The sequence below is a fragment of the Homarus americanus genome, unplaced genomic scaffold (genome assembly GCF_018991925.1).
Source record: "Homarus americanus isolate GMGI-L3 unplaced genomic scaffold, GMGI_Hamer_2.0 scaffold74, whole genome shotgun sequence".
NCBI lineage: Eukaryota > Metazoa > Arthropoda > Malacostraca > Decapoda > Nephropidae > Homarus > Homarus americanus.
In genome coordinates, this window is record NW_024716951.1 from 6277397 (window position 1) to 6291847 (window position 14451).

General features: G+C 37.3%; 1 protein-coding gene across 4 annotated transcripts in view; it reads right to left on the reverse strand.

The window, feature by feature from the left end:
- Positions 1-54: 54 nt before the first annotated feature.
- The window catches only part of LOC121858731 (importin-9-like), a 30459-nt gene continuing 16062 nt past the window's right edge, over positions 55-14451 (reverse strand). The window contains exons 11-18 of one of the 4 annotated variants that reach the window (XM_042355358.1): positions 14069-14435; positions 11423-11620; positions 9847-10047; positions 9167-9355; positions 6499-6588; positions 4907-5023; positions 2990-3133; positions 55-298 (exon numbers count right to left, since the gene is read on the reverse strand). In XM_042355358.1, coding sequence (XP_042211292.1) covers positions 149-298; positions 2990-3133; positions 4907-5023; positions 6499-6588; positions 9167-9355; positions 9847-10047; positions 11423-11620; positions 14069-14435 — 1456 coding nt within the window. In that variant the 3' untranslated portion in view covers positions 55-148. Of the gene's footprint in view, positions 299-2989; positions 3137-4906; positions 5063-6498; positions 6589-9166; positions 9356-9846; positions 10048-11422; positions 11621-14068; positions 14436-14451 lie in introns of all 4 variants that reach the window. The other 3 variants (XM_042355357.1, XM_042355356.1, XM_042355355.1) reach the window with 3 other exon arrangements.

The window sequence follows — 14451 nt, forward strand, 5'->3', positions numbered from 1 at the left end:
TGTGTGTGTGTGTGTGTGTGTGTGTGTGTGTGTGTGTGTGTGCATGCATGTGTGTGTGTGTGTGTGTGTGTGTGTGTGTGTGTGTGTGTGTGTGTGAGCACAAACTAAACAATCAAGCTTGACCAATCACTTTGCCTTTTTAATGCTCTCAGCACTGAACTCCAATGCCTTGGAGTACTTCCTGTTCGTGAGGATTAAGGTGTGGTATAAAGACGGGGAATGCCGGGTGCTGAGCAAAGGTGCTGATGAAGGTGGTCAGGTACTGCTGAAGATCCAAACTATACAGGGGGTCACTCACCTGGTGGAAAATTTACAAATGATGATGCTAGTTTCACTTACTACATTAAATATATGTGTATAAAATCAATAAAATTTTAATGTTTAACAAACAAAATACACAGTAGTATTTGATGAAACAATATTAATTTTTAATCCTCCCTGTGTTTTAGAAAAGAACCTGTTAAATGGAAGCTCTGGCACAGGATGGATGGATGGAGATGCCACAAGCTCACTTGGCTAACAGAAAATCAAATTATTGGCACAATTTGACACAAAACTATTTAAACCTTGGGTTGATGCAGTGATTGGTATCACTTATCATGATCATAATCACTTTAAGGCCATCTTCCACTCTTATGTGAGTTAGCCATGTTTACCTGATGGCAGCTCTCCAAGCTGCTCGGTCTCTTGAAGCCTATCTCCTAGCTGCCATCAGGCAACTTTGAAGGAAGTTTTATGGTTGGATGCCCTTCCTATTGCCTACCTACTTTTACAGAGTGGGAACTGGCCATTATATGTACAGTATGTAGGACTTCCAAGTGCCTTCATAGCTGGCAAGGCAGGGTCTCTACTCCCTGAGGTAATCAAAGATTACTGTACTTGCTTACCATAAATCTATTACTTTCACTTTTACGTTGCAGAAGTACATCAACACCTTATTGGTTCTTATTAATTTACTGTACTGTACTTAATGTCAGCTTGGTTGGATGTACAATAGTTGACATATACAGTACAGTCATATCTTTTCTGGCTATTGTTTATTTACTAGGAGCTACCAATAATCTTTTTAAGTGTTTTCTTTATTGTAAGTACTATAGTGTATCATAATGGTTTTCATTCCATTTGTATAATACCTACATTATTAATTTTCAAAAACTTTGAAAATAAAATGCATTTCTGACATGCTTAAACAAATAGCTTGCACACAAAATTAGTTAAATTTGGAGATGAAAGTCCAGTACAGGAATTTCAAAGATGATAAATAAATTGTATAGGGGGGTACAAGATTACAAGTTTTGTTAACCATTTAGATGCCTCTTAAAGAATACAGTATAACAGAGGCATACACCGAGACAGCCTACCAAGATGAGTAAACTATTGGTCAAGTGGTGCATTTACTCAGCCTCCACCAAACACATAAATTGCAACCACCTCACTTAGTGATTTCACTGACTTGCCACTTATTGTATCATAGCTTGTGCAACTGTACTGTTGGAATCTTACACCAAGTTATATCTACCAGAAGGATTAAAACTCTTATACTGTGCAAACCTGGATCAACTACAGTGGGGTATGCTATAACGAATGGATTCTACTACGAATATTCCTATAACAAACGGTTTTACCTATAAAATTGAGAATGCTATAACGAACGAAACTCCTACAACGAACATTTTCTTTTTACTAATGTGTTTGTTTTTTTATTACAAGTATTAATGATATTCTTTATTTCAGGGGTTTAGATGCATATAATGCACTTTTTTAAAATGTTTACAATCTTATATTATATTTTTCAGTGTTAAGTGGTTGTATTTGGGGGCCTGGAACGGATTAATCCTATAACGAACAAGGTTCTAGAACCAATTAGATTCGTTATAGCATACCCCACTGTACAGTAAACCCTTGTTATTCGCAGGGGTTAGGTTCCAAGGAATGGCACCAATAGGCAAAACTGCAAATAGCAACTTATACTACCTTAGTGGACTACTGTATACCTATACCAAATAACCGACTATAGTGCGTTTTTTCTCAGCTGAGAAAATACCCCCCCTCTCTCTCTCAAGAGTTACAGCCATTTTCTGCACTTTCATGGTTTACTCAAAATAACTTCTTGGTAACTCTCCATGCCTCTCTCATCAATTTCTTGACTCTGTAAGCATACCCCTAACTCTTCTCCCTTCTACATAGAAACTACAGGTAATGCATCTTATGATCTAACTAGTTTCCTCCATTTTTTCCACATGTCCAAACCATCTTAGCCAACCTCTATGGAAAACTTCATCCATACTTTATTTTGCTTCATTAGCTTCGAACAGGGTTTCCTATCTTTCGATGTAACAATTCACATACACCTTGCCATTCTCATTTCAGCTTGCTTAAGCCTGCATATCCCATTATCTTCAACATGTTCACTGTCATACAACATCACACTTTTTATGCCAGTTACACACATCTTTCCATTCACACAGAGGGAAGGCCCTCTTGCCATCAATAAAGGCAGCAACTTACTCCAGTCACTTTTGACTCTTGCAACTGAACTAGCTTCAGCACTGATCATGCCACCCAGGTACCAGAACTCATCAACATAGTCCAGGAACATACCATGAATGTTGAGTTTCTCCAGCCTTCCTAAGGCCACTTGTCATTCTTAACAGCAATCAGCCTTCCTGAACCATCCTTCCATCTGCTTTCTTTACTGCAGACATCAGGTGCTCTACAAACAGCTCAATATATAAAAATTTCACTCGCTCACCTTCACATTAAACCAGCATGCTGACTTACAGCTCTAAACCCAAGTACGCCAGGTTCCTTCACTTTAATCGCAATAGTTTCCTTTGAGATACCACAGCCAATTGCAAATAATCCTCTGTTTAAGGCTACAATGCTAAATAAAAAAATTGATGGACAATGCTGTTGATACCACAATGATAATTTTTTTTTTTTTTTTAGTTTTTCCAAAGAAGACAAAAAAAAAACAATAAAGACTTACTGCATCTGGGTCATCCTCATCATCCACAGTGTCAGCATCATACCCAGGATAGCTGCTGGCAGGGGCAAACATTGAAGCAAGTGTGGAATCGCCATTAGCTTGGCCCTCCTCCTCATCATCTTCCCAACATTCATCTTCTGACTCCTGCTATGAGAAAACAATATGCAATTTAAATTAACTTTAAATGGTTGACTGTGCAAGAAATTTTTGGTATCAAAACAGCTTTGACAGTTATTTAGGTTGCAGTTATTAATAAATACAAATTAAACTCACATTTATACAAAATGATGTAGAGAAAAATAAACAATAGATATTAATTTTAAAGTGTTATCTCCGTTAGCCGGAACAGTTGATACAGAGCACTTCCGGAAATAATATTTCCGGGTAACAAGAGGACTCTCTCAAAGCCCAAAAATTAAAAAATTCCTTCCATCCTCGGAATTTTCCAGGAAACGGAAAAATGTTCTCAGAAGTTCCAGATATTGCCCATTACATCATCTCTCATACCCAGAAAACTATCCTCCATCCCTGGAATTTTCCATGTATCGGGAAAATTTTCTCTGAATGTTCCAGAAAATTTGCCCCTTGGAAAACTGCTCCCAAAGCAGTAATTTTCCGGCTTTAGGAACGACTTCTGATAAAATTTCAATTCTGGCTGTCAGAAAGTTCTGGGTTTGAGGGATTCCGGCTAATGGAGATATTACAAATTAATATAAAATATTTATTTAGTTGCTTTACTTCTCTATCCACCTGGGTGGTGGTAGTGTAAGATCAACCCCCTGAAGCAGGTCACATGAATGACCTCCCACCTCAGCAGAAAACAAGAGTTCACAAAGTAGATTTAGTACAGTATTTCCATCTTTAAACTGGGTAACATAGAGAATAATAAAGTAGGAAAGTTGTGAAAAGTATGTATATTGTACTGCACAATACTGCATTTCCAAAGAAAAAAAAATTTGCAACCACAATCAAATTCTTAGTTAATATATGGTCTTTGGATATTTCAGGGGATGGAAGGGCTAAAACATGGTCAAGTGGGTAACTAGTAATATAAATTTTACTTTCCTTAGCCTAACAAATTGCAATGGGATGTATTTTCTTATAATTTACCACTACTCTCTCATTCAACATAAAAAAAATATATATAAATTAATACTAAAGTCACTCTTGGCAACCTCATTCTCTGGTACATTGCTAGAACAAGTCTCACTTGATTAACAAAGATCACTTTATAATAATACTACAAATACATTATGAAAAAGAACAAAAATATAGATAAAATCAGAAAATAATGTTTAATGAAAACCAGTGTATAATTTGATAGGCAAACGATATTCCAACAGTAGATGAAGGAAAAAAGAACTACAGTATAGTATTTCCACGCTAATCTGGCCCTTAAGACATGCCCTTTTTCTATACTAATACCTGAATGGTTCATTAAAAATTCAAACTAAATGTGTTTACATTGGCATGCAGACCTGTCAACTAAAATAATGTTAAATAATTATCTGAATTATCAAAATGAAATGATTTCAAGGCATTAACACTTTAGAGAGGATGTTAGAAATTTTAAATATTTATCATAAAAGGTCGATATAAATACAAGCTTGTACACGCGCAGTCCAGGGGTAGGTAAGATGCTCAGGGGAACCAATCAGCTATTTCTAGCTATAGACGGGGCCATGGCTTACGGGCCAGGTTACAGTGGAAAGGGATTAATAGGTGAGCAAAGATATGGATGAAGAGACCCTCCCAGAAGTTCAGGTCTAGACCAAATGAACAGATGCTCAAACTATTCTGCTAGACCAACACTGAAAAAATGACCCAACTTACACCAGTATCAATTTATGTGAACGTACTTAAAAAAAAAAAAATAAAAAAAAAATAAAAAAAAAAAAGAAAGAGAAATTCAAGTACCTCATCATCATCCTTTGTCATGTTTGAGTCAATTGCATTGGCAAGTTCATTGATAAGGAGTTTGAAGATCTTTACCAACACAGGCACTTGTGTCCACTGCTCTGGTCGTGTTACACGCTGTGACCGAGTACGCACCCGTCCCTCAGGTGAGAAAACCTGAGCCATGAAAGTTTATACAGATTAACAAGATGCAATAAAAGTTTTAACATTAATATGGCTTCACATTAAAAATTATTTTAGTCTAAATATGGCAAAAAAATAAAATAAATAAATAAATAAATTCATGCATATATGAGTGCAATAGTTCAGTAATCTCAGATATCCGTTAAAGGTGTTGACCGCTATACATACCATGGATCTATACATGATCAATCAGTTTTACGAAGTTAAAATATTAACACCATTTATTGTTGTGTGGTACCTAAGATCAGTTTTATGGTGGACGCTACCCGAATGTTTTCCTGCATTGTCACTGCTATGAAGAAAGTGCTGTTCATTAACTAGCAATACTCCAAGATATGATGACGCAATTTCGGGATGGCATAACACGTGCAACCCACATGGGAGGCTCTGCCCGTCCCCAGTGACTGTCAGGCTGAACAGTTGAACTGTATCACATCGCCCCGAGGATGGTTTGCGTGTGGAAGAAGCTATCCTTTGTACAGAACATGAAATAATATACCTGTATTGTATACCGTATTGTACCAGTAAATGTGGGGAATAAATAAAAATACTAATAAATAAAATAAAAGAATAAAATATGGTCACCATTTGGCAATCCTGTCACTATGCATGGGATATGAGTTAGTGAGCCGAGATCCCCCACGCTGCTCCCCCTCCACTGCTGTATGTGTCGACTCCCACACACATAAGAAATGTTTATTCCCTTATGTTTCTGACTTTACATGCACAGTATATAATTATTTGTTTCCACATTCTGTAGTGTGTGCATATAGGGGGGAAAAAATTACCCCTGGTACTTACAGTATATCTACCCAAAATTACGAGTAATAGCTCACATTAAGAAATTTTTATTCCTTTGTTTTTGAACTTCCGATAATTATTTTTTATATTATTTTTGCACATTTTGTATGACAGATTGCGTCTGTACGTACCAGAGCATTACAAAAAATTTAAATGTCTACTCCAGCTCTGATAAGTCCCATGCACACAAGAAATGTTTATTCCCTTATAATAAATTGTTTTTTGGCACATTTTATATGAAAGATTGTGTACATTTAACAGCAAACAAATAAATAAAAATAATAGTTAAAAAGGTTAAAAAAATAGCCACCTCTCTGAGCGATAATTTTGGCGCCTTAGGTTCTCGGGAACAGAACCTATTTTTCTCCTTAAGTTATTAATATAGACATACAATCGATCACCTTACAATGACTTTTCGAAGTCCCCAACCCCATTGTATAAGGGTCAACACCTATATATTAAATTTTCTTGAAATCAGCTCCTAGATAATAAGAAATATATTTTTCTAGACTTACTGTACAGTACAGTGTTTTATGTATTAACAAGATAAGTCAACTTATATAGTACTGTATCCCATAACTAGAAAACACTGATAGTAAATCACTTACCTGGTCTCCTTGAACTATGATATCTTGCAAGCGTGAATCATTCGCTGTTACACCATGCTCCAGTAGTTTTGCTAGAGCTACTGCACTCACCTGTAATTAAAGATTTTTAACACCCAAAAATTTATATTTCAAGTACTACACCTCTACATTCAACTGCCAATGACAGTCTTTACCCTATAACACAGGATGCAGGTTACACCCCATTACCCCCCCCCCTCCCCGAAAGAAAAAGAAAAAAAAAGAAGCTACAGGTATGCCCCGTAAACCATTGTCCCATTAACCGCCACTTCGCATAACCGACGATTATATATTAAGGAAATACCCCATAATTTTAACTGACTACCCCATTGATCCACCGATTGGAGGAGCGGCAGAGTGCTTGAGTTTGGCGCACAATTGACGTGGTACGAATTCTTGCGATGAGTATGCAAATTTATAATTTGTGAATTATCATGACTCTACACAGGGTTTCTCAACATGGGCCATACCATATTTCTGGGGGCTGCATAAGAGAACAGCGAGCCTTGGAGGGGGGCCACAGTACAGGTGATTTAGCCTATGAGAGGGGGGGGGGGGGGCACAGGGGTAAATGAGGCTCAAAAGGGGGCCATGAGCAGTTATAAACACGCTGTTTTCTAGTTTCAATGACAGTACGCAATGCATCCATAATGATTTTGTTATATTCCACTTGAATACGGTTCTTCAGTGCCTCAATTGTACGCAGACGGTCAGTGTAAGCAACTGATTTCAAATGGCCCCATGAGAAAAAGTCTAAAGGATTAAGGTCTGGTGACTTGTGGGGGCCATTCCACTGATCCACGTCGACTGATCCACTTTCCTAGTATCTGGGAATCTAACCACTCACATGTTATCAAAGCAAAATGTGCAGGAGCCCCATTCTATGATTCTGGACTTTAATTACACCCTGTAAAATCGTGCCTAAGTGCCCTGGCAATACTTCCTCTTCTGTTTAACCCATAAACGATGACTAGCATTGTAAATTAGAGTGTATATATATATATATATATATATATATATATATATATATATATATATATATATATATATATATATATATATATATATATATATATATATATATATATATATATATATATATATATATATTATTAATTTTTTCACAACCTTTCTTTTATAATCATTTTTTCCTAAATATGTATGCTTTATAACAGAAAAAGGTTCATATTACAATCACATGAAATAACAAAGGTATAAAGTGATGTACATTGAACATTTGAAATAAGCGTAAACAAAAATTTGATGTTCTACTCATGCTTACGTATAGAAATAATTATTTTATCGTGATTACTCGCATAAAAATGTTTGTAGATAATTTATTTACAATGCTAATACAACAAATCCTACATTATTATCTCAAATAGCAAGCTTGCTATGACTCATTACGTACAATTATCTCTCGTGTGGTGAGGTGAGAAACAGGCCAGACCCTGGGCGTCTCGCGTGAGAGCGCCTACCCAAACCCAAGTGTTAATATGTATCTTTTTGTCTTTATTCCAGTAAGTCAGCGACTGTACTTTTATTAAATAATTCTCACCTCCATTGCCATTTCTTCATTACTCTGCTAATATAAATAAAGTGAAGATTCAACAGCTATAATGACTATCAAGGGAAGGGAGAGTCAATGTAGTTCCTGATTCTGGCCAACTTGCACTAAAGTGGGATAAAGGCTGGAAAGGGTAAAGATATTATGCACAGTAAGCCCTCCTCCAATGCGAATTCACTTAACAAAGAAAAATAAATTCAACTAATGTATTTGCCAAACACGGAAAATTTAAATTTACGCAGTTCGTCAACAAGTTAATACAGCCTGGCTCCCTCTAGCATCTCCCGCGCTCTCTCTCTCAGCCTCAGTTTTGTGGAGGCTGCATCAGGCAGAGCTGTGCTGTTTATGTTTATATTTTTTGTTCTTTTTACTGTTTTGGGGGAAAACAAACCCTTAAACAGTTGGGCTCCTAAATATACATTATCTCCAAGTGACGGTGGAGCAAAGAAAAGCTATAAAGTGCTGACATTAGAAAAGAAAATTAAAAAGCAGTGTTAGCTTGCCCGCCTTGTATGTTGTTAACTTGTAATGAAACAGTTGTCGAAAAATCATATCCAATAATCTATTTATAAAATATAATATAAAGCCAAAAACAATGAAGAGCATGGGTGTGTATGCGTGTGGAGGCAGCTATAGCCAAGGCCTTTGCTAATAACATGGCCATCTCACCAGCCTCATATATTGTGACTTGTAATGAAACAATAAAAGTCATGGAAAAATCATTACAATACTCTAATGTGACTTAGAAATGAAAATATAATATGTATAAAACTATAAAATAAGAAAAATGAAGAGCATCAGTGTGTATATGTGGGAAGTGAACGTGTTGAGGCATTGGGTTATGGTTATATGTAACTGGCTGCACTCCCTCTCGATGTGACGTCACGGCATACACACAGCAAGCGTGCAGTGGCAGTCACATGTCTGAGTCAGCTGTTGAAAATTTATACAGTGATATTCCCCAATTCTTATTAATCTCCTTAACTATTAAGTACCTCAAACACGGATTCCCCCTAAAACGCTGTTTTCGAGGAACCTAACCCCGGCGTTGGAGGAAGGCTTGCTGTATATTATATAACCTACCTTTCCCTCATAAGCACCAAAGAAAAGATGCTGTTTAGAACACCACTGTGTGAGAACAAAATGAAGGGCAGACTGCCCCGAGGGTCCTGGAACGCCCGCTAGGAAAGTTAGAACACCGTCTAACTGTGAGTGGACCAGCTGAGCATACACAAGCACAAGGTTCTGAATCACAGTCAATGTCTCAGCACCCTGGAAAACACCAGAGCAAAAATTAATCATGATTTTTCATGAAGTAACTTATTGTACCTTACTATTATTCACATAAACTTTACTTAAAATTGGATATAAATGAATTAATACAAAATCAGCTAGACACCTATAAATCCTCTTGCTGAACCCAATATCACACACACACACACGCGCGCACACACATACACAAAAATCATTTAAGGCCCAAAGAAATTCACTTTCAAATAACTCATCAACTATGACATTACAATGTGAAGGTCTGTTATCCCTCCAAAATGCTTTCACCAAGCTCTAGATATTTTTTTTTATGGTAAATCAGAGAAGTAGATTTCACTAAGAGAGCAACCCAATGCAGGACATGATGGGTAAAACAACATGGTGTACCAACAGGACAAACACTATACCCCAGCATAAAAACTTTCAAAAGGCACTACATTCAACAATATTTACCCTTGAGAAAGAAAAGAACTGGATATAATTGATAATCTTACCTGCAGTTTACTTAAAACAGCTCTGAGCAGAAGATCTAAATTGTCCCCTAAGTGGTCACCAGCCCTCCGGATGAGAACAGTTATGAGCCGACCTACAAATGTTGCCGTATGTTCACTTGTGGCTGGTGACAAGAGCTGTGTGGCTACTTGAACTACGTACTGCAGACCCGACCGACCTTCAGCATCAAGATAGGCAATAACCTTGAAAAAAATCAAATTATTTTTAAGAAAAAGGGGCGTTAGATGTCACAGAAACATTTTATTCTACTATTTTCTATTAAGCCTTTACTGTCACTCTGCCTAACTTGTGACCAGTCATCTAGTATTTTCCTGATTTGCAAGCCATCCAGTGTCCTGACTAAAGGACGCAATATTTATTGTTTGTGAAAAAAAAAAAAATTTGCATTCCTGATTATTAAGATGTCCAGGTTCTCAAGATACAGATAATATGAAGGTCTCCTCAACCAGACTTCCCATAAATAATCTCCAAAAATATGTAATGAAAGTCCAACCTTTTCCCAGAAGTTTCTTTGTTTCTAGTTCCTCGTGAAAGATTTTTGCCAGTTAGAATGATAATATTGATTTTTTTTGTGGTGTTCTAGTCTCCCACAACCTATGAATACATGGCTTTACATTGATCTGTTATTCAAGGACTCAAAGCAAGCTATGAGTGATTGCAACCTTTTTTTTGCTATGTCCCATCAGGCTCTCCACCTGTTGTCATTCAAACTTAAGAAAACTCACTCTCTCTTTTTCTATCCACTCATATTCTGCGGTGCATGAAATTGCTGTTAAACCAAACCTAAAGTGTCAATCAAATTTTCTGGAAAAAAAATTAGATTAAAAGAAAGTTCTGTAATAATAATAGCTGCCCCTCGTGTAACGAGGATGGCCGGCCCAAGGGCCACCTACCAAGGCGTAAATTTGTTCAAGGTGTAAAAGCTGTCACCAGCACAACAACCAAACCCTCATATTTAATTACCTATTGCATTCCCATAAATAGTCCAACCTTCTCCACTAAAGGCCTTGCCTCAACTTTGTGCAGAATATGTAAGCTTGTAAATTTAATGCCGTTAATCTGGCATCCGCCGATGGGCGGAACTAACCGAGCAGCTGGGTTGCCACTCCTTCAAGTACCCAGGCTCTCCTCCTTGTCTGTCCTCCAGATTCTGACTTTAGCAGATGTCTGTCTGTGCCTCTCTCTCCTTTTTATGAGCCATGTGGCTTAAATTTTGTCCTTTTCCTGTCCTAGGGAATGTTAGGTAGGAAGTGCATTTATATTATGTCTTGTACCTTTTATTTGTAAAGAATATGTAAATAAGGTAGATTTACCAAAGTTTCAGTTGGACCTTTTCACCCAAGATTTTATTCTTTGGCCATGACCAAGTGTTTCAGAACACCTAAAGAGTATTTCTTAAAGTCTACCCTACTTAAAGCTAGCCATAACAGTATATCACTGTTGTCCAACACTGTCTTTTGAGGTAAGCTTGAGCGAGACACTGGGTTGTGATACAAGATAAACCCATCTACTTAAAAGAAAAAATCATAGGAAACAGAGTACCAGTTTTATGCATACCTGATCAGGAGCGACAGATATATATGCTCTAAGACACTCTCCACCGTTTTGTAAAGTAGAATTATCATCTGTGTTCAGTGTTCTTTGTACTACAGCTGGGAAAGCTACATTAATGAGAGGCTCTTCAAGGGGAGGAGTTGAGGATCGCACCATTACTTCAAGCATGTCTAGGGCCACAGCTTGCATACCCGGCGGTACCTGTAAACCAAAATTTCCAATTAGAAAAAAAAAATCAATGATTAACATAAAAAATGAGACAAGTCTAACTTTATATCTGCAACATAACTCTAGCAAGATAAAAGAGGTACAATGTTCAATCTAGATATACTGACTAGGAGTGTCAACCTCATATGTTTCTTGGTTTTGAAAATCTGAAGGTTTAAAGTTACATAACAATGTTAAAAATTATTCTTTTGGGAGTTTACACCTCACTTAAAAGAGTGCATGGTGATACAGTATTAAGCTAGGAATCCATATGAGGCAGAAAAACAAACTGTCCCGGTAGCACAATATTTTTTAAGGCTGAGAGCCATATTAGTGAAGGTAGGTAAAAGTGTCTCTACAGCGAGTGATCTGCACCTCAAGGCGGACTGAGGGAGATTTGCTATTAAACATCCTGGGTTTGTATAAGACCAAGTGTAAGTCAAAGAAAAAATGGACAAGGAAACCTAGATGGTGGGTTCATAGATTGCTGCTGAATCGAACCAAATGTGGAGCCTACAATACTCTGGTACAAGACCTAAGCTTGGATGAAGAAAAATTCAGAGAATATGTTCACCTGAGCAGACAACAGTTTGTGCATGTTCTTTACCTGGTTGAGGAGGATTTGATGGAACACTGCAGGAACAGAAAAGTCATTTGCTCAAGGCAGCAACTTGCAATATGTATAAGGTAAGTCAGGCTTATAAATAGGAAATAATTGGAACTGTAGATAAATATTAAGTGACACAAAAATTTGTATGCCAGTGATCCTTTTATTGAGACCATGATATATTCTGAATGAAATGATGAAACCATTGCTACGTTTCAAAGAATACTGAAGATAAGTGCAGTATAAAACGAAATTATTTTGTTTGTCACATAAAGACACTGGTGTTGCCAAACAAGTTCAATCAACTTCTCAGTCTCCTCGACAGAAAACCGTTTTTTCCTCGTGGCATTTTGCTGGGTGAGGAGAGCAAACACAAGGATAGTGACGTCAGTGTGGGATTCCCTCGTCCATGTCTATGCAGTTGCATCTTCAATCTCTACAGGGAGCGATTGACATGTACAGCAAACGCATGACGTTAAAGCAGCCGTGCCAATGTAAACAACCATGTACATTTCAGTACGATCTATTTTTGCCACTAATGCTACTGCATGAATGGAATCCTAACTTTACACAGTAAAGCCTTGTTAATTCAAACTCAGCTAGTATGTACTTTGCCTAATTTCATCAAATTTCAAGTTTGAACAGGTTATCTATATTTCAAACCAATTGTCTAGCTTTGATTTATATCATCTTGATTCAAACCAACTAAATTCGCACCAAAATTCCAGCCACAGCGCTGCCACTCACAGGAAGTCAATTGGTATTTGCTGCATTAAACATCATTTGTCAGTCATTCTCTGTATACATTAAGACCCCCTTAAGTCGGAAACCCCTATTAGTCGGACAAGGGTCTGTGAGTGACTTATGTGGGCCGTGTCGGTGTCAACTGTCGGACGCGGTGACGCATGGAGGGAGGGGTGATGCTGCCTCAGTTGCTGCCAGTCTCTTGTCACGAGTGCATCCCCGCTACCCTCTGCCTTTCCCTCTTTCCGTGCTTCCCTAGTGAACTATTATGGTGACATTTATGGGGTTTTTTTTTATTGATGTTTAGATGCCTACAATTTTAAGTTTGAATGTTATAGTATGCAGTTAAAGCTACTAATAGGGGTGAATCTAGTGATCTAAACACAGCTTCACAGCCAGCTGCCATGACATCACAGGAGGAACTGCATGGCACTGTACATTGTATTGCCAGACTATATTTACAAGACTACAGTACTGTACTGAGAATTATTCAGCCTTGGTTATCAAGGAACCCATCCAATCTTATCCTAATGTTTACATTTATGGACAAAATATATGATATATTTTTTCATTAACCAGGGGTTCTCACAACATACCTTAAGCATTAATGGAGGATTAATCTAAAACATTTCATTACTAAGAATGTACAGCTTTTCAAATTTGTGGAATTTTAAGTACAATCCAGTAATAAAATCCCCTATTTCGAAAACTGTATCTGCTATTTCGAACTCCTTTCCCCTCTTTTAGTTCGTAATAATGAGGTTCTACTGTACTTCACCTTTTCATTTACTTTTCAACAGCTCTCACATATGTAATTGACATATATTTACCTATGGTAATGAAAGTGAAATGGAAAAATTTAGAGAATATTGATTGATGACTACTTATTGACAGACTAAGGAAGGACTGTTGAACCTTACTAGTTTCAATGGAAAAATTGAAGCTCAAGATACATTATATAAAAAATATTTTCAAATTATTCACCTAAGTAGAATGATCACAAACCTAGAATTTTAGCACAAGAAAGACTGAGGTGCAATTTCCATTAAAATCGATTAATGAAACATCACCAATTCAAACACAAAACTAACCTTATCTGTTGATGCATTGAGTATTGATGCTAGAGTGGGGATAAATTTTGTCTGAAGCGTAGTGATGCAGCCCGGGTTGGCACATAGTTCCCGCACGACATCTTGCACAAGTGCTACTAGTACCGGGTCATTATTGGCTTTTATAAATACTGCTAAACAAAGGGTAGATATCCTGCCCACATTTGCAGCCGTGAAGTTTGAGTCGACCGAGACAACTATACAGCATGTCTCCAAAATTAGGGAGAGAACTTCTGATGATGCTTGGGTGGCTAAGGTAACTAGTCCATCAAGAATGGAAGGAAGATATGGCTGTAGTGCTCCTGGACTGCCACTACCCTTTAAATATTCACAGAAACCCCACACTGACCTGTAATGAATAAAAT